The following is a 19,139-nucleotide window of genomic DNA, read 5'->3' on the forward strand; positions in this document are numbered from 1 at the left end:
TCAGGGCAGTGCCTTCCGAGATTCCTCTTTAAGTCCCTGGGGCGTGGGGCCTCCAGGCAGAAGGGAGGGACAGAGGGGGAGGCTCCTCAAACTTGAGCGGCAGGGGGACTGCTGGGCCCCTTCCCCACGAAGCAGAGCTGGGCGGGTTGAGTGGTGGCATTTCTGGCAGGCCCCCTGTCACTCTGGGACCACACACTCGGGGAAGCAAGGCTGGAGGGCAGAGGTTGGCAAATGATGGCCTGCCGGCCAATGCAGCCTGCCACCTGTTTTACAAATACAGCGTTAGTGGCACACAGCCCATTTGCATAATGTCTGTGGCTGCTTTCATGCTACAGTGACAGGATTGAGTAGCTGTGACAGAGACCATATGGCCCACAGAGCCAATAATATTTACTAGATGGTCCTTTACAGAAAAAGTCTACCAACTCTGCTCCAGTGGTTCCTCCACACCCTGTCCCTGGAGGGTCTAATTACGGGCACAGACCCCCCCCCCTTCCCGTCCCCTGCCACCTTCTTTCACTGGCTAAGTACACTGGGACCTTAACATCAAATTTCCGGCTATGCTGTGCATTAAGTCATGTTTCCTGGAAGAAAAAACATGAGACCAGTAGTCACTGCTGTTCACCTAGATCTTTGCAGATTGCAAAACACCTTGAAACCCTGAGCAATCTAGCTGGTGCTGTGCCTGTCTTATGGGGTTACAGACTGAGGCCCAGAGGCAAAATGTCTTCCCTGTGCTCTCACAGCAAGTTAGTGACAAACTTAGGTCTTCTGTCCTTTCTGCCTGCTATACTGCTTCTTGTGCATGAGTCCAAATTGGACGAAACTTGGCCTCTTAGTCATCTCTTACCACGTAACAAATCACCCCCAAACTTAGCTTCAAAGAGCAGTAAACATTGATTATCGCTCGCAGTTTCTGTAGGTCAGGAATTCGAGACCACCTTGGCTGGGTGGTTGTGGCTCAGGTGTTTTCCTGAGGCTCGGTCAGGTGTCATTGAAGGCTTGATGAGCCTGGAGAATCCACTTCCAAGGTGGCTGGCTCACCTGGCTGGCGAGTAGCTGCTGGCTGTCGGTGGGTGGCCTCCACCCCTCTCTATGGGGACCTCCCTGCCAGACTGCCTAAATGTCCTCACAACATGACGGCCAACCTCCTACCTTCCCCGGAGCACGATATTGAGACAGCAGCAGCGAGGCTTTAGGACTTAGCTTCCCAAGTCACATAGCATCACATCTGCCCTACTTTGTTCATCAGAAACAATTCACTACATTCAAGAGGGTCCTACATTTGAGAGGCATTCAGGGAATCTGTGGACATATTTTAAAGCCAGCCCCATGTGCAAATTTCCACTCGGTTGCCTTCTGGGAATATTGGGGTCCCTGAGGTATTTTTTTAGAGCAGGTCGAGCTGACCGTAGACTGAAGTCCTAAACAAGAACAAGGTTAAGTCACACATTCTTGCAACACTTAGGCCTCAAGCTTTGTTTTGCTCCAGAGTACCCAGGGGTTTCCTACAAACGTACTTGAGGAGGGGTCAAGGAGAGCCAGAGGGAGACACCCACTCTCATACGAAAGTAGGAAGAAAACTACATGGGTGAAACACCCCTAGGTTATTTGATATGCTTCCCCCGTGTGCTGGCCTCCCCACTCCCTTTGGAGAACTGGCTTTCTTATCCTGTTCTTCCCATTTCCCACATTGGGAAGAAGAGGTCCAAAGAGACCAAGCTTCTTATTGAAGAAGCAGCAGAGTCTGAGGCCCCTTGGCCTCACTGGTCGATACGCCCCATCATCCCTCCAGTAGAATATTAAACACTGCAGTACAAACCTCACAGGAGTACACAAAGAAGGCCATGAACTTGTGGATTAAATTTGTCCTTCCAAGTCTTTCTGTTAATTAAGCCTTATCTCGTTTGGCTGACTACATTTCTTGTCAGATCTGTTTCCAGGCAATGTCTGGTTCAAATGAGTGAGTACCAGACCAAGTTTATTCTTCCACATCCTGCCACCTCTGTGGAATGAGCTTTAAGGGTAGGAACTCTGAGGTCTCTCCCAGGTACAGGTATCAGAGGACCTTAATCTTTCATAAACTGTGTTTGACCGCCCTCTAGTGGACAAATGGAGACAGTCACATGCTTTCTGAACAGAACTACTTTATAATCTGCAAAGGGCGTGGAGATGACTGCAAGATCAAGATCCTTTTGACTGTATAAAGAAAATACTCAGCAGGTGTAAGGCAGCAGTCAGCCTGAGGATGATGTAATTCTTTGCTGGTGCAGGGAAGTGGGTAGGCGCTTTTATCCTATCACCTCCTCTTGTTCAATGTATTAACGAGCTGGTTTATTTGAATCAATGCAGGAACTAAAAATATTAAGTACATGTATATAGGTGCATGTGTGTGTATTTCCTGGGCAGAGGGTATGTGTGCTGGTCAACAGGAGTGGCCAATTTTTTTTTTGTAAAAGGCCAGATAGTGAAGACTTTAGGTTTTGTAGCCATAGGCCACATATGGTGTTCTGCCACTGTAGCATGAAAACAACCATATATCACATGTAGATTAATGAGCAGGGCTCGGGGCGCCTGGGTGGCTCAGTCGGTTGGGTGTCCGACTTCGGCTCAGGTCATGATCTCTTGGTTTGTGGGTTTGAGCCCTGCATCAGGTTCTGTGCTGGCAGCTCAGAGTCTGGAGCCTGTTTCAGATTCTGTGTCTCCCTCTCTCTCTGCCCCTCCCCCACTTGTGCTCTGTCTCTCTCTGTCTCAAAAATAAATAAATTATTAAAAAAATGAGCAGGGCTGTGTTCAAGGGCTGTGTATACAGGCAGTGGGCTGCATGTGGCCACTGGCCATAGGCATCAACACCCTGGTGAAGGAGAGTTGAACTGAATTGTGTTTACCTCACATTAGACGATAAATTCCTCAGGACAATGATGGCGTGCCTTGCCCACCTTTGGACCCTGAGCACCCAGTACTGGGTCCGGCATGTAATAGGTGCTCATGGCACATTTGCTGACCCAAGATGGCCCTCATGTCAACCGTTGTAATACATCAACTTTCTTCCAGGATTTCTTGGAATTCATTGAGTTAAAAGCATGCTCCCTGGGGCACATGTACCCCAATGTTCATAGCAGCACTTTCAACAATAGCCAAATCATAAAAAGAGCCTAAATGTCTATCAACTGATGAATGGATCAAGAAGATGTGGTTTATCTATCCAATGGAATACTACATGGCAATGAGAAAGAATGAAATCTGGCCATGTGTAGTTCCAACATGGATGGAACTCGAGGGTGTTATGCTAAGTGAAATAAGCCAGGCAGAGAAAGACAGATATTATATATTTTCACTCATATGTGGAACAGGAGAAACTTAACAGAGGACCATGGGGAAGGGAAAGGGGAAAAAATAGCTAAGGAGAGGGAAGGAGGCAAACCACAAACTGAGGGTGGAGAGAATGGAAAATGGGTGATGGGCATGGAGGAGGGCACTTGTTGGGATGAGCACTGGGGGTTATATGGAAACCAACTTGACAATAAACTATATTTAAAAATAATAAAAATAAAGGGGCGCCTGGGTGGCTTAGTCGGTTAAGCGTCCGACTTTCGCTTAGGTCATGATCTCGTGGTTCATGGGTTCGAGCCCCGCGTCGGGCTCTGTGCTGACTGCCACCTCAGAGCCTGGAGCCTGTTTCAGTCTGTGACTCCCTCTCTCTCTGACCCTCCCCTGCTCACGCTGTCTCTCTCTCTCTCCTAGAAATGAATAAAACATTAAAAAATAATAATAATAAAAATAGAGAAGAAAAAAGCATACTCTCTGAGTTGGGTGTTTAAACCATCAGCGCAAATAGAATTAGCTGCTCTCCCTATTTTCTTTCTACTTGTCCCTGTTTGTTTTTAAAGCTTTTAAAATTTATTTTTGAGAGAGAGAGGGGGACAGAGGATCCAAAGCAGGTTCCATCCTGACAGCAGGGAGCCCGATGTGGCTGTGGCTCCACTCGAACTCATGATGACCTCAGCCAAAGTCAGATCCTGAACTGACTAAGCCACCCAGTTGCCCCTCTACTTCTCCCTATTTAAAATGAAACAGAGTGTTGTATGAGAGACTAATAGATAAAAAAGGCTCCATGCCACTCTCAAGATGGCACCCCCCGGTGGCCCAGGATTAGCAGGCAGCTGCTGAGAATCTTGTTTTGCAGAGCCAGGGATGGGTTTGCATCAAGGCATCTGCTCATTTTACCAGAACCTGTTTCTGCCCAGAGACTTGGACCTGGGGGCCAGCAGTAAGGGCGGGGAGGGGGCAGGTTGGAACTAGCTGGTGATATTCTAGGTAACACTACATCACTAACACAGCAAGAACATGGCATAAGAGCCAGCTTCTCGGTCTCCAACACCAACCTTTTCAGCACTGCGTGTGGCCGTTCTTCCTGGGCAGGTTTGTGGTCATCCAGACCACTCTTTCTGCTGTTAGCAATCGTGGTACTAGCTGTCCTTTATAGACTATGCTGTCTCATCATGTAAAATACATATTATCCCCGTATTGCAGCTGAAGAAACTGGGGCCCAGCTAAGTTCAGTGATTTGGGCATGATATTAATATTGTATAGCAAAATAGTTCAAAGTTTGGACTGTTAGTTAACATACTGTGCCTCAGTTTCCCCATAAAATGATAAAAATGGTTGTGAGAAGTTATTTTAGTTATCCGGTGGGTTAAATGAAGTAAGGCATGAGAAGCACTTCCTTACTCCATGGTAGATACTATACTATTGCTATTACCTGCAGCTTGTGCATATAGTAGGTGCTCAATAAATACTGGGCAGGAGCACCTGGGTGGCTCAGTCGGTTGAGCATCTGACTTCGGCTCAGGTCATGATCTCATGGTCCGTGGGTTCGAGCCCCATGTCAGGCTCTGTGCTGACAGCTAAGAGCCTGGAGCCTGCTTCAGATTGTGTATTTCCCTCTCTCTCTGACCCTCCCCTACTCATGCTGTCTTAGAAATAAATAAAAAAACATTAAAAAAATATTTTTATAGTTTATTTCTGAGACCGAGAGAGACAGAGCAGGAGTGGAGAAGGGGCAGAGAGAGAGGGAGACACACAATCTGAAGCAGGCTCCAGGCTCTGAGCTAGCTGTCAGCACAGAGCCTGACACGGAGCTCAAACCCACGGACCATGAGATCATGACCTGAGCCAAAGTCAGACACTCAACCAACTGAGCCACCCAGGCGCCCCAGTATAAAAAATATTTTTAAAAAATACTGGGCAAATAAATTGATTTGCCCAGTCACACAACTGGTAAGAATTCTAAGCCTGACTCTTTCTATCAGGCCAGATGGCCATGGCATCATATCATTTAACCAAATAGGAGCAGGGGACATGGTGACATTGAAGGTGTCTACGCTGGGCAGAGGACAGAGCTTGAAGGTCAAACACCCCCAGTCCACTTAGCCTCCCATCTTGTTGGTATTATTGCTTATAGGAGAGCCCTCAAGTTCAAGACATACATCTAGGGGGCTGGAAATAGATATGACTCCTTGGCTCCATGCAAGTGTAAAGATTTTGAATTACAGCAAAAGGCTGCTTTTTACCTACGGAAAGAGAGGAGATACTCCCAAGTTTGGAAACCCGCTAATAATACTAGCATAATAGTAGTAACAGACCCAGCGCCTAGCTTGTACCAAGCATTGTTATGCATGTATGACTTAACTGTTTACTCCTCCTATACCCTGCAAGGAAAGTTGCTACGCCCTCATTTTACAGATAAGGAAATGGAGGCTCTGGTGAGTAATTTGCCCAACAGCAGGGAGGGGAAGTCAGGCAGGCTGACTCCAGAGTATGTGATTTCCTCACTAAGCATACTCTGCCTCTCAGTCTGAATTACCACGAGCAGTACTATCACTGCAGACAGTGAGTGGGGACGGAAAAGGAAGAACTTAAGACCTTCCAGTACAAAGTAAAGCCTCACCAGACTGGAAGTCACAGCTGAATGTTGACTCTGCTTTGACCACTCAGTGGCTCTGTGATAACTAAGCTTGATGCTTCTGAGCTGTCTCTGGACTTTCTCTTCCAGCCCTAACATTCTTTGACCCTCAGACCACCTCAGAATGAGCCTTGACTTTGAGAAACGATGCTGTCTGGAGACTGATATCCACCCAGTGCTGGGCCATGAACCAGCCTCATCTGGACCTGAAGTCCCCATTGATCTTTCTGTGTTAGGACAGAACCTCAGAAGATTGACAGTCTGTCTGAGCATCACCGTTCCCTCCACCGAGCAGATTTTGCTGAGTTAGTTCCCATTCACTGGTTAAATCTCAGACTTTCTCTGACCATCCAGGCTTGGTTGGGCCCTTATGCTTTACATTTTCTGATCAGCCTCATTCCTTTCATAGGACCCACACAGCTTATAGATAAATACCCACTGCGGTACCTACTCTGAGGACACCGACGGCATCCACAGTAGCTGACATCCAGGGCCCCTTCATTGCAAGGAACTAGTATGGTAAATGATTTAAAGCCCAGTGAGGTATATTAGAGGTGTGCTGAGCTCACAGCTGGAACAATGCCACTCCTTTGGGCAAAGCCAGCTGAGGACAGCTGCTACATTGCCCCTAGAGTCATCAGAAGTCACCTGTCTGTCTTCAAGGCTGATGCACAGATGCAGTAAGGGTGCTCATGCCAGTCAAGACTGAAAGCAGAAATAAATCCGCCAACCTGTGTGCTGGAGCATTGGAGCATTTTCTGCACCCCCAACAGTGCCAGAGAAACTCCTGGCTCATAATAGATGCTCTGCCAGTATTCGAATAAATGAGACCCTTTAGCACCACCATCAGGTGATTCTTCTGAGCAGCCAAATAGCTGTCATAAAGTTCACAGGCTTCACAGACCTGACTTCACAGGAGAGGCCTCACAGGCAAATTTATTTTGTCTTTCAGTGTGATTTTTTAGGATTCTGAGGCATCTGATTTCTTAGTTGGTGTGTGGGCATGCACACGCGGAGGACAGAGAGGGGTTGTTGCATTCAGCTCACTGAGAGCCTCAGCAGGTGACCACTGACAATTTCAATTTTAAAAAATTATTCAGGGGCACCTGGGTGGCTCAGTCGGTTAAGCAGCCGACTTCAGCTGAGATCACGATATTGCTGTTCTTGAACGAGTTCAAGCCCCGCGTCAGGCTCTGTGCTGACTGTTCAGAGCCTGGAGCCTGCTTCAGATTGTACGTCTCTTCCTCTCTCTCTCTCTCTCTCTCTCTCTCTCTCTCTGCTCCTCCCTTTGCTCACACTCTGTCTCTGTCTCTCAAAAATAAGTAAACATTAACACAAAAATTCTTCATAGAAAAACATGTATCTGGTACCATTCAGAGTGGAGGCAAGCAAACTCCTGTCAAAGCACAAGGCAGTAATTGAAATATTCAATGATCCTGGGTCATCAAAAGGTTTAGCTATATTAGGAATACTATACCTAATTGTAAAAGGGAGATACAAAACATTCATTCAACTAAGCTCATTATCCTATTGTTCAGGAGGGAGGTTGGAGAAGAAACCTTAGTTCACTAAAAAATAAGTCTTTAGCTTGATAAAGGTCCATCCATCAACTGTCAACAACAGACCTCATACAAATATAAACATGAAGATAAATAAAGTAGAATGAAATAGGGATGATCACTGTCATGTTGTGGTGGATGGTTCTGGAGATTCTAGTTAATGCAGCATAAGAAAAACAAAGAAGTCGTATAAATATTGGAAAGCACCAAAACTGTTATTATGAATATCTTAGCCAGAAATTCTAGGGAATCAACTGAGATCAGTAGGGTGGCCAAAAACCTGTAGAACTGAAAAGCTTATAACAAAAGGCAGTTCCCTCGTGGATACCTCCTTACTCCAGGGTCTCCGTCCCTAGGGACAGAGGTCTCTACTTGGGACACCTCTGGCTTTACTCATATCTACAGTTAACAATAATATGAGCAGTGCCATAATCTTTCGTGTTAACTAGCAAGCTTCTGTTACCATCTGCCTTAGCTTGGGCGGCTGTAACAATATACTGTAAACTGGGTGTATTAAACTCACACTTCTGGACGCCTGCTGGAAGTCCAAGGTCAAGATGCCAGCAGAGTTGATGCCTGGTGAGACTTTTCTGCTTGGGTTGGAGACAGCTAACCTCCTCCTCCTTCTTCACCAAATAAGTTTTCTTTTAAATAATAGTTTCAGGAATAGAATTTAGTGATTCATCACTTACATGTAACACCCAGTGCTCATCCCAATAAGTGTCCTTCTTAATGTCCCTCACCTATTTAGCCCACACCCCCCAACACCCTGCCAGCAACCCTCAGTTTGTTCTCTGTATTTAAGAGTCTTGTGGTTTGTCTCCCTCTCTGTCTTTATCTTATTTTGCTTCCCTTCCCTTAGGTTCATCTGTTTTGTATCTTAAATTCCACATATAAGTGAAATTGGTTATTTCTCTTTCTCTGACTTATTTCGCTTAGCATAATACACCTTAGTTCCAACCATGTTGTTGCAAATGTTGCCATTTTTATTACTGAATAATATTCCATTATATATATGTGTGTGTGTATATATATTATATGTATATATGTATAGTATATATATAATAAATATATATATACGCCATATCTTCTTTATCCAGTCATCCATCAATGGACATTTGGGCTCTTTCCATACTTTGGCTATGGTTGATAGTGTTGCTATGAACATTGGGGTGCATGTGCCCCTTCAAATCAGCACTCCTGTATCCTTTAGATAAATACCTAGTAGTGCAATTGTTGGAGAATCTCCATACTGTTTTCCAGAGTGGCTGCACCAGTTTGCATTCCCACCAACATTGCAAAAGGATTCCTCTTTCTCTGCATCCTCGCCACCATCTGTTGTTTCCTGAGTTGCTCATTTAGCCATTCTGACAGATGTGAGGTGGTATCTCATTATGGTTTTGATTTGTATTTCCCTGATGATGAGTGATGATGAGCATCTTTTCATGTGTCTGTCAGCTATCTGGACGTCTTCTTTGGAAAAATCTGTTCATGTCTTTTACCCGTTTCTTCACTGGATTATTTGTTTTTGGGGTGTTGAGTTTGATAAGTTCTTTACAGATTTTGGATACTAACCCTTTGATATGTCATTTGCAAATATCTTCTCTCATTCCCTTGATTGCCTTTTAGTTTTACCAGACAGCTGCCTTCTTGCCATATCTTCACATGACTTTTCTTCAGAGCCTCTGCAGGGGTGGGGTGGGATGTGCTTTTTGATCTTGTAAGAGCAGGTGTGATAGCCTTTGCTGTGCCTGTCTTCTGAGTCACTGTCCCAGTCTGGCATGGAGCACCTGTCCTGCTTCATTTCCCCTCGTCCTTGGGACTGCTCTCACTTCTCTCCTATCCATGTTTCCTTTTTTAGAGTCTGTGCCCTCATTTTGGTGAATCACATCCAACATTGCGTGTTTGGGTGGGGAGGGGGGATGTATTCTTCTCTTGCTCTTCATTGATAATTTTCCTGGGTAATTTCTGGGGGTCCCTGGGTGGCTCAGTCGGTTAAGCATTCAACTCTTGGTTTCGGCTCAGGTCCTGATCTCATGGTTCATGAGTTCGAGCCCCAAGTTGGACTCTGCACTGACAATGCAGAGCTTGCTTGGGATTCTCTCTCCCTCCCTCTCTCACTGCCCCTCCCCCCCAATAAATAAATAAACTTAAAAAAAGAAATCATTTTCTGATTTGAAGGCATTTTCCCTGTGTCTTCTAACATCTTATTTCTTTTAGAAAAGTTTAAAAAACAATTCTTGTTTATGATCTTTGGTAGGTGACCTGTTTGTTCTTTGGTCCTTTAAAAAAATCTTCTTTTTGTATCTGATGTCCTGAAATTTCATGATGTACCTTCTTCATTTGTATCTATTTTCGTCCATTGTGCTGGGTTCTCTGGGGAGCCCTTTTATGTAGAAATTCACGTCCTTAAATTCTGAGATTTCTTGAGTTTTTCTGTGGTTGATGTCTTTCCCTCCGTTTTCTCGAGTCTGTATTCCTGAAACGTAGCACTCAGGTGGTTGACCTACTGAGCCTGTCTTCTAAGTGCCCCCTCTAGCTTGGTTTCTTTTTCTTTTTCTTTTTTTTTTCATCTTTTTGTCTTTTCACTGTCTTTTCTAGAAGGTTTCCTCAATTTTATTGTGTAACACTTTCATTGCATTTTTAAATTTCTGCTCTCCTATCTGTAGTTTCAAAGCTAATTTTGTTTCTGAAGGACTATTCATGTCCTGTAACCTGTTTCTGGTTTATTACTGTAATGTCTTTTCTCCCTGCGAATACTGATTCTTTTTCTCCCTCTTCAAAGTCACTTTCTTCCAGTTTGTTTTTTGGTCTCAGCTCTCTGCCCCATGATACAAGCTTCCCCACCCCCGCACCCCCCCACCCCCGCCATCATAGATCTGGTAACCTTGATTGTCTGCCTATGTTTTAAGAGTACAAAGCTGTTTGAATGCTCAAAGCACATAGGTGGGGCTTATCAACTTGGAACTTCACTGTGGCTTGACCTGGCCAAGCTGTGTGTTGGTGAATCCCTAAGGCCTTTTCTCTTGTGGGTGTGAAGTCTTGGCTGCCAGTACCCCAAGAATGCATGGAAGGGAAAGGTTAGGGACTGGAAGGGTAGGGAAGTCTTCACATTGAAGAGTCATAGAAGTCTCTGGTTTTCAGCTCCATACCCAAATCTTCAACTGTGCCCCTCAATCCAGAGACCCCCTCCCCCCCATTTTTAAACCTTCTTTAGAGTGGTTCTCAATCAGGGTGATTTTGCCTCCCAGGAGATACTTGGCAATTTCCGGACACATAGAGGGCAAGAGAGAGCTTGGTACCAGCATCTAGTAGGTAGAGGCCAGGGATGCTGCTGAGTATCCCACACAGGACAGCCCTCCGCAGCAACAACTTGTCGGCCTCCTGTGTCAATAGGACTGGGGTTGAGAATCCCAATGTAGAATGAACTTGCAGACCAAGGACAGAGGTAGGGCAGTCACCCAGTAGCTTAAAGTGGGGCAGAAGGTTAGGACACAGCTACTTTCTTTCCCCACCCACACCTCCCCCGCCCCCTTTTTTTTTTTACATAGTCTCTATGCCCAATGTGGGGCTTGAATTCATGACCACAAGATCAAGAGTCACATGCTCTACTCAGTGAACCAGCCAGACACCCCCACCCCCCACTTTTTAAAGTCATCTAGGACATGGCTACTTTCAAACAGCTTTCCACACATCCTCCCTACTTTAGCCGCCTCCTTCTCTCCCAGTCCCCATCTCCGACGTGCCTGAATCTTCTCAGACCTCGTGGTGAGCCTCCTTGGTTCTTTACTTTCCCTGTCAACCAGCTTAGCATTCAGCTTTCTCACAGTGGCCAGTCCATTATCTCTCGTTCATTCCAAGCTTCTAAAAATGTGTCGCCTTTGTCTCCTTTCCTATTCATCCCATTCTTGTGATAATTTTAGAAGGGTTTTGGGAAGGAGCAAAATTAGATTCATGTGTTCGATTTGACATCTTTATCCAGAAGCCTAAAATGCATGCCAAAGCTACGGTAGCCAGCACTGCCACAGCAGTCACAGAGATGGGTGGAATCGAATAAAGATTCCAGAAACTCACCCAATATGTGGAAAATCACCAATAAGTGATTATAGATCAATTGACTATTGTTAGAAAAAAGTTAAAAGTAACCTTTACTCACCCCATATATGGAACTTAATTCTAGTTGGATTAAAGATCTAAACCTGTATACCAACTATAAGAAAATATATGAAAAGTTTTTTTTTAATTTTAGAGAGTGTGTACAGGCACATGGCAGAGGGAGAGAGAGAGAGAGAGAGAGAGACAGAGAGAGAGAGAGAGAGAGAGAGAGAGAGAGAATCTCAAGCAGGCTCCATGCTCAGTGCAGAGCCCAATGAGGGGCTTGATCCCACAACCCAGGGATCATGACATGGGCTGAAATCAGGAGAAGACACGCAACTGACAGAACCACCCAGGCACCCCTGTAGGAGAATATTATTATGATCTCATGTTGAGGAAGACCTTCCTAAGCAGATGAGAATAGAAGAAGGCTTAAATGGGGACCAATTAACTATAAAAGTTTGGGGCACCTGGGTGGCTCAGTCAGTTAAGCCACTAACTCTTGATTTTGGCTCAAGTCGTGATCCGATCTGCTTTGGGTTCTCTCTCTCTTTCCCTCTGCCCCTCCCTGGCTCATGTGTGCTCACTCTCTTTTAAAAATAAAAAGCACTGGGGCACCTGAGTGACCTAATCTTCGGCTCAGGTTGTGATCTCATGGTTTGTCGGTTCGAGCCCCACATTGGGCTCTGTGCTGACAGCTCAGAGCCTGGAGCCTGCTTCAGCTTGTGTGTCTCCCTCTCTCTCTGACCCTCCCCTGCTCACGCTGTCTCTATTTCCCAGAAGTAAATAAAATTTTTTTAAATAAAAAAATAAAAAGCGCTAAAATAAATTAACTATGTAAAAGTTTAAAAATTCCATATGACAAAAGACTCTGTTAAAAAAGATAGTTACAAAGCAAACCTGGATGGGGAAAATATTGCCACATATATGGTTGGTGACCATCCCTCTTATGGAAGGAACTTTACAAATCAGGAAGGAAGTGATTTAAAAAATATATATATATCAATAAACAAGGAAAGAACTCAAAGTGGCTAATAAGCATTTGAAAAGGTGCTGTGTCATCTGCACCACTAATCAGGAAAATGCAAAGCAAAACAAACAGTGGTTCTGAACGTGTGGTCCTTGGACCAACAACATCAGTACCCCCTGAAAATTTGTAGAAATGCACATCTTCAGATCCCATTCTAGACCTACAGAAACAAGCTCTGAGGGTGGGGTCCGTCCATCTGTGGCTTTTCAAGCCAGGCAGGTGATTCTGATGCTCATGGCTTACTCCTGTTTGAGACCCATTGCTGTGTAGCCAGGAGAATGAAGGAACGGCATTCAGTGTCAAGCCTGAACCTCACCATGTTGAGTGAAAGAAACAAACACGAGAGTACATACTATAGGAATCCGTTATATGAGTTCCAAAACAAGCAACACTAATCCAAAGGAATAGGAATCAGGAAGATGATTCATTACCTTAGAGAAGAGGGAAGGAGTAAGTAGAGGTCAGGATACAGCCTCCAGACACTGGTCCTGTTTCTTGGTGCAGGTGCTGGTTACACAGCTTTGTTCATTCAGTTTGTGAAAAGCCATCGAGTTGTCCACTTCAGATTTGTACACTTTTCTGTACGCTGCATTTTCAGTAAAGCCAGGAAAGACAAAGTGTGGGATCTCTCTTTTTTAATTGAGTTTGAAATGACTTAAAACAAGGGAACTCAGGGTTGGAGGGAAGAGCATGCGCAAGGCTTTGATGAGTAATTTGGCAGTACCTCTAACACTTAAAATAGCGTAGAAATTCTGCTTCTCAGAATCCATCCTGGAATTTAGGTATATAGTATAAGAATGTTCCGTGGGCATTTTTATACAAACATGAAGGAGACAGCTTAAATTTCTCTCAATTGGGAACTGGTTACATGAATTATAGAAAACAAGGCAAATGTTGAAATTGGCATAAAACGGTAGGTAGTAATGTGAAAGGAGGTCCCGCATGGTATTGCTCACTGAGAGAAGCAAGTCATAAGCACCATGTACAGCATGATCCATATTTTCAAGAGGGAAAGAAAAGAGCGTGCAGTTCGTAGTTATAGATGCAAGGGAAGAAGTTAAGGGTAGATTTAAAATTTTTATATTGGTTTCTCTTGAGAATTTACAACTGGCGGATGGTGGTGTTTGCTTCTTTGTATATTTTATATATACTTTATATATCTCTCTGTGTTTACTCTTACCTGCATTTATCACTCCCGGATTTTAAGTCTTAGCTTTACCATTCAAAAAAGGCTTAGCCTAAAGAAATGTTCATCAGTGACCAAAACAAACACTGTTTTTGTAGTCTAAGCAAATAAAGAGCTAGAGTTTGTCTTAAACACACACACACAGAGCAAGAAACGAATGACACTTTCGTGGAGTGATTTTCATCAGTATCAGTTATAGTGAGAGACAAAAGGCTTGCTTCTTATTTCTGTTACCTAGGAAATTCACAAGAATTCTTTTCTTGACAGGGGCATTCTTTTAACTGTATTTGCCGGTGAGGTCATGGGTCAGGTATTTGAGCCCTTTGAGACATGGGCTCAGTTAACGATATTGTCCCCGTGTGTAAAAGAGGACTGCTGCTCATTATACAAAGCATCTCTAGGCAGTGGCTCTGCTTGCTTTAATAATGAAAAACGTTTCACATTCAGAGCCAAGAGCTGTTAGCCGAGTCTGGTTAGCTGGACATGGGCTTCTGCTAGAGACTCTTTAAGCCCTTGCACTCCCCTGGACAGACACCCTACCCCTGTTTGCCATGCTTCTTCATACACCCTCATGTTTCCTGGGTGCGTCATCAGCAAAGGGCTGTTCTGACCCTTTCGGCTGGAACCAAGAACGCTGTGAAGTTATTTCAGACCCCGCCATGCTGGATGACATGTACTACCCGTCTCACTGATCCAATGAGCGTCACATCTATGTGTGTAGATTACCTGTCAGTTACGATGACTTCAGGCCCAAAACCCCATTAGAGTGAAGCTTCTGTCCCATTTTGTACATCTTCGCCTTTGATAAATTCTGCTGCCACAAATGTAAGCCTAAAAACACATCTCCATTAAGCATTGCTTTCGAATTCGTGTGCACTATCAACTAGATAAAAAGAACAGCAACTTTCAACTCCAAAGAAGGGAGGCAGCAACATTTAAAGTCTGTTTTGTGCCCTCCAGCACAGCCTCCAAACTGTACCAGAGAGGCGGGCTTCTCTCTGTGAACAGTGTAAAATGTCCCGTGGAATCCTATATGAGAGCTTCATGATCCTCACAGTGTCTTTTTTTTTTTTTCTGTTTATTTTTGAGAGAGAGAGAGAGAGAGCTCTGGCAGGGGAGGGCAGAGAGAGAGGATCTGAAGTGGGCTCCATGCTGTCAGCAGGGAGCCAGATGCAGGGCTCAAACTCGTGAACCGTGAGATCATGACCTGAGCCGAAGTCAGATGCATAACCGGCTGAGCCACCCAGGTGGCCCACATACATCTTCCTTCTTAAAGAGGGGCCTGTACTCTTGTACCTGCAGCATCCCCTTCTAATCCCAATCGGGATCCCCGGCCACCTCAGATTGTGTAGGTTGAAAACTGAGCTAGGAACTGTTGTTCAGATCAGCCCATTACCCGTTCCTGTTTCATTGTTCCAGGTGAGGAAGTGACACCCTAATGCCCATCGCATATCTTTCCAGAGACTCCGCGTGTCTTTCCACTGGTCTAATCTATGGAGTCTATTAATGTCCCAGCCACTTCTGAAGTCTGTCTCGAATTCCCTCACTTCCACATTCACTGCCACCATCTTGGTCTTGAATACATCATCTTCTCTCACCAAGACTATTGTGACAATCTCTGAGCTTATCTCCTCATGCGTGTGTGTGAGCCCGCCCCCCTCCCCCACACACACCCATTTCCCCTCCATGTGTCCATTCTCCTTAAGTGGCCAGAGTGGTATTGTAACCAAACTCACGTGAGTTCCCTCCTTGGTGAGCCACAGAAGGAAGCACAACTGGTGAGGCTGTGGCACAAAGGAAACTTTATTTGCAACAAATGAGATCAAGGGGAATAACTTCCAAAGCCATGACTCCTGAGCAACGGTGACAGGGTTCCTTTTATTTATGGTTAGGATGAGTATTTAGATAGGGGAGCCTTGTCACTGTATGTAGAGGCTTCAGGGAACACGCCTGTGTGTAAACAAGGCTCCTCCTTGGAGATTGGGGGGAGATTTAGTATTACAGTGAGGTAAAGGTGACTGTTGGTCATTCCCTGGGTCGCTCCATGGTCCATCTGCTCAGGCATGATTGGGGGTTAACTTCAAACCGGTCTGTGAGTGGTTCGGACGCTTTCTGTCGCTTGAGGGGTAGTTTCATCTTCTGTCATGGAATGTTCTGCCCAACCGGTCTTTTGCCTGAGTTAAGAGATAAGCTAGAAAGAAGAGCTTAAGGGAAAATGTGGGACAGAGGTTGAGGAGTACAAGCAGGTGAGGCAGTAAAGGTCAGTCTCTGGGGTCTAGCTGGTGACAGTATAAAGAACTTACACCTGACCCTCCCCAACCTAACATTTTTCACCAAAGCCCTAACTTTCTGTACTTTCTTACAGGTTCTAGAAGGCAGCACAGCCCTTCCCTGCTCCAGACCACAGCCCATGCTGTGTTCTGTGCCTAGAAGCTTCCCTTCCCATCCGTGTCTCTCGCTAGCTTTTACTAGGTCTCCAGGTGTTCTTCAGCCTGGCCTTTCCTGACACTTCCCATGCCTGCAATGAGGTCGTATCTGTCTGTTAGACAGCCTTACCACAGCCTCCGTTTTCCTTCACGTCATTTGTCACAAAGTGAGGCAGATATTTCCCCCCACAAGAATTGAAGTGGTACAGCGGGGTCTGTTCAATGTGTGCCTGACCCTGACCTTGGGGCCTGATAGCAGGAAGCCTGGCAGAGTGTAGGTGCTCTCAAGGGTTAAACAAGTGAGTGAAAACAATCATCCTAGCTTCGCGATTAAAGTTTCTGTAGTATTTCGTTCCCTATGCCTTGAACAAAGCCGGAATGAAATAATTTGTCCTGAGTCACACAGCAATCTAGAACTTGCAGTGAGAGCCTCGCCTGGGCTCCTTCCTGATGCTGTCTCTGTGAAATATGATTTGGATCTAACTCCTTCCTGACTTAGGAATAAAGTCCTGGTCCCTGGAAGGTGCTGGAATGCAAGATGCATACTTTGCTGTGGACCTCCCTTTGTTCAGGGCTAACCACGCCTACACTTTGGATCAGTTTCTTTTCCCTTTGCCTCTAGTCAGTGGGTGACATTGATTTGGCTTTGGCTTTGGCTTTGGTCTTTTTCACCAGTGGCGGTGAAGATTTGGATGGCTGTTGCTGGAATAAATGCACAACTTATGTTAAAATGCTGAATGCCGGTGTCTGCCCTGGGCCCTTGTTTCTTCTTTCCGGAAGCTCTTTCAAGCCACTTGTTACTGGCCATCTGCAAGGGGGGAGGGCGGGGGGGAGGGCAGGGATGGAGGGGGAGGGGAGTCCTCAGAGATTCTCATCCCCTGAGAGCAGATCAGTCCCAGGGAGCACCTCAAGTAGGCAGTCTTGTTTCCCTGACAAGCATCAACCTGTGAGCAAACTCCAGCCATACATGAGTGTGGTTTATACTCTCATGGTGTTTTAAAAATCATTATTAGTTACCAACATTTAAAAATCAAAATTATCGGGGCACCTGGGTGGCTCAGTTGGTTGGGCATCTGACTTCGGCTCAAGGCATGATCTCACAGGTTGTGAGTTCGAGCCCCATGTCGGGCTTGCTGCCATCAACCTGTCAGCACAGAGCCCGCTTCCGATCCTCTGTCCCCCTGTCTCTGCCCTTCCCTGCTTACACTCTCCCAGAAATAACTAAATGTTTAAAAATCAGGATTACCAGGTACAAGCTTGAGTGTCTGCGTTTTCCTGGGGGGAGAAAAGGAAGCTCTAACAAAATGGTGCACAACAGGGGTACCTGGCTGGCCCAATCAGTGGAGCATATGACTCTTGATCTTGGGGTCATGAGTTCAAGCCCCACATTGGAGGCGACAGAGCTTATGTTAAAAAAAAGTGGCCCTCAGCTCGGGCCCGCGGTGCTGGCAGGATGGGCAAGTGTCGCGGTCTTTGTACTGCCAGGAAGCTCCGTAGCCACCACTGAGATCAGAAGTGGCACGATAAACAGTACAAGAAAGCCCATTTGGGCACAGCCCTGAAGGCCAACCCTTTTGGAGGCGCTTCCCATGCAAAAGGAATTGTGCTGCAAAAAGTAGGGGTTGAAGCCAAACAGCCAAATTCTGCCATCAGGAAGTGTGTCAGGGTCCAGCTGATAAGAATGGCAAGAAAATCACCACCTTTATACCCAATGATGGTTGTTTTTTATTGAAGAAAACGATGAGGTTCTGGTTGCTGGATTTGGTCGCAAAGGTCATGCTGTTGGTGACATTCCTGGAGTTCACTTTAAGGTCGTCAAAGTAGCCAATGTCTCTCTTTTGGCCTTATACAAAGGCAAGAAGGAAAGACCAAGGTCTTAAGTTTGGATGATGAAAACATGGCAATAAATTTTCATATATACCAAAAAAAAAAAAAAAAAAATGGCCCTCAGCAGTTTGCTGGAGCTGAGTAGAGACTGCCCCTTACAAGAGGACATCGTTTTTCTTGTTTTCTGGTCTCTGTGCGGCCTCCCGTCTTCATTTATTGTATCTTCTGGCATTTGTGGGCACCTGAATTTGCATCCCGTCTTATGTCTGTTAGTCGTGTGTATGTGTAAATATGAATAAAACCTGTAATTGACACTCTGTATTTTTTTTCTCTGTCTCTGCTTCTTTCTTTCTTTTCTCCTTGTGTCTCTCTTTTCTTGTCCACTGCCTCTACCATTTTACAGGCTCTGGGACTGCTGGTGTGGACGCTTATCGCCGGAACCGAGTACTTCCGGGTCCCTGCTTTTGGCTGGGTCATGTTTGTAGCCGTATTTTACTGGGTCCTCACCGTCTTCTTCCTCATCATCTACATAACAATGACCTACACCAGGATCCCTCAGGTGCCCTGGACAACAGTGGTAAGGAAGCCCGCGGCCGGCCATCTTGGCCATGGCCCACTAGGCAGGTTCGAACCAAGTCCTTCTTTCCTCAATTCAGTTGTCCCTCTGCCGGCAAAGCGGGGGCAAAACCAGAACCCAACACAGCAGATAATCTTTACGGTCTCCAGTTGCCTCTCAGGTGGTTTATACCTGACTGTGAAACTGGGCATGTGGGAAGGTCCAGGAATTTCATTTTTTAAATTTTTATTGTTCTTGTTGTTAATGCTTTTTTTTTTTAATGTTTTAGTTATTTCTAGGAGAGAGAGAGAGAGAGACAGCGTGAGCAGGGGAGGGTCAGAGAGAGAGGAGTCACAGACTGAAACAGGCTCCAGGCTCTGAGCTGGCAGTCAGCACAGAGCCCGACGCGGGGCTCGAACCCACAAACCATGAGATCATGACCTAAGTGAAAGTCGGACGCAAGGGGCGCCTGGGTGGCTTAGTCGGTTAAGCGTC

The 19,139-nt window shown here is 45.6% G+C and overlaps 1 protein-coding gene and 1 pseudogene across 1 annotated transcript in view; both read left to right on the top strand.

Moving 5' to 3' along the window:
- CMTM8 (CKLF like MARVEL transmembrane domain containing 8) overlaps positions 1-19,139 on the top strand; it is a 107,788-nt gene that overhangs the window by 79,251 nt on the left and 9,398 nt on the right. Inside the window, exon 2 of the mRNA XM_039249813.1 lies at positions 18,492-18,665. Within this exon, the coding sequence (XP_039105744.1) occupies positions 18,492-18,665 (174 nt within the window). The remainder of the gene's footprint in view (positions 1-18,491; positions 18,666-19,139) is intronic.
- Positions 17,715-18,183, top strand: LOC120243595 (annotated as a pseudogene).

Source organism: Hyaena hyaena, unplaced genomic scaffold (assembly GCF_003009895.1).
Source record: "Hyaena hyaena isolate Hyena2069 unplaced genomic scaffold, ASM300989v1 scaffold_350, whole genome shotgun sequence".
In the NCBI taxonomy this organism is placed as follows: domain Eukaryota; kingdom Metazoa; phylum Chordata; class Mammalia; order Carnivora; family Hyaenidae; genus Hyaena; species Hyaena hyaena.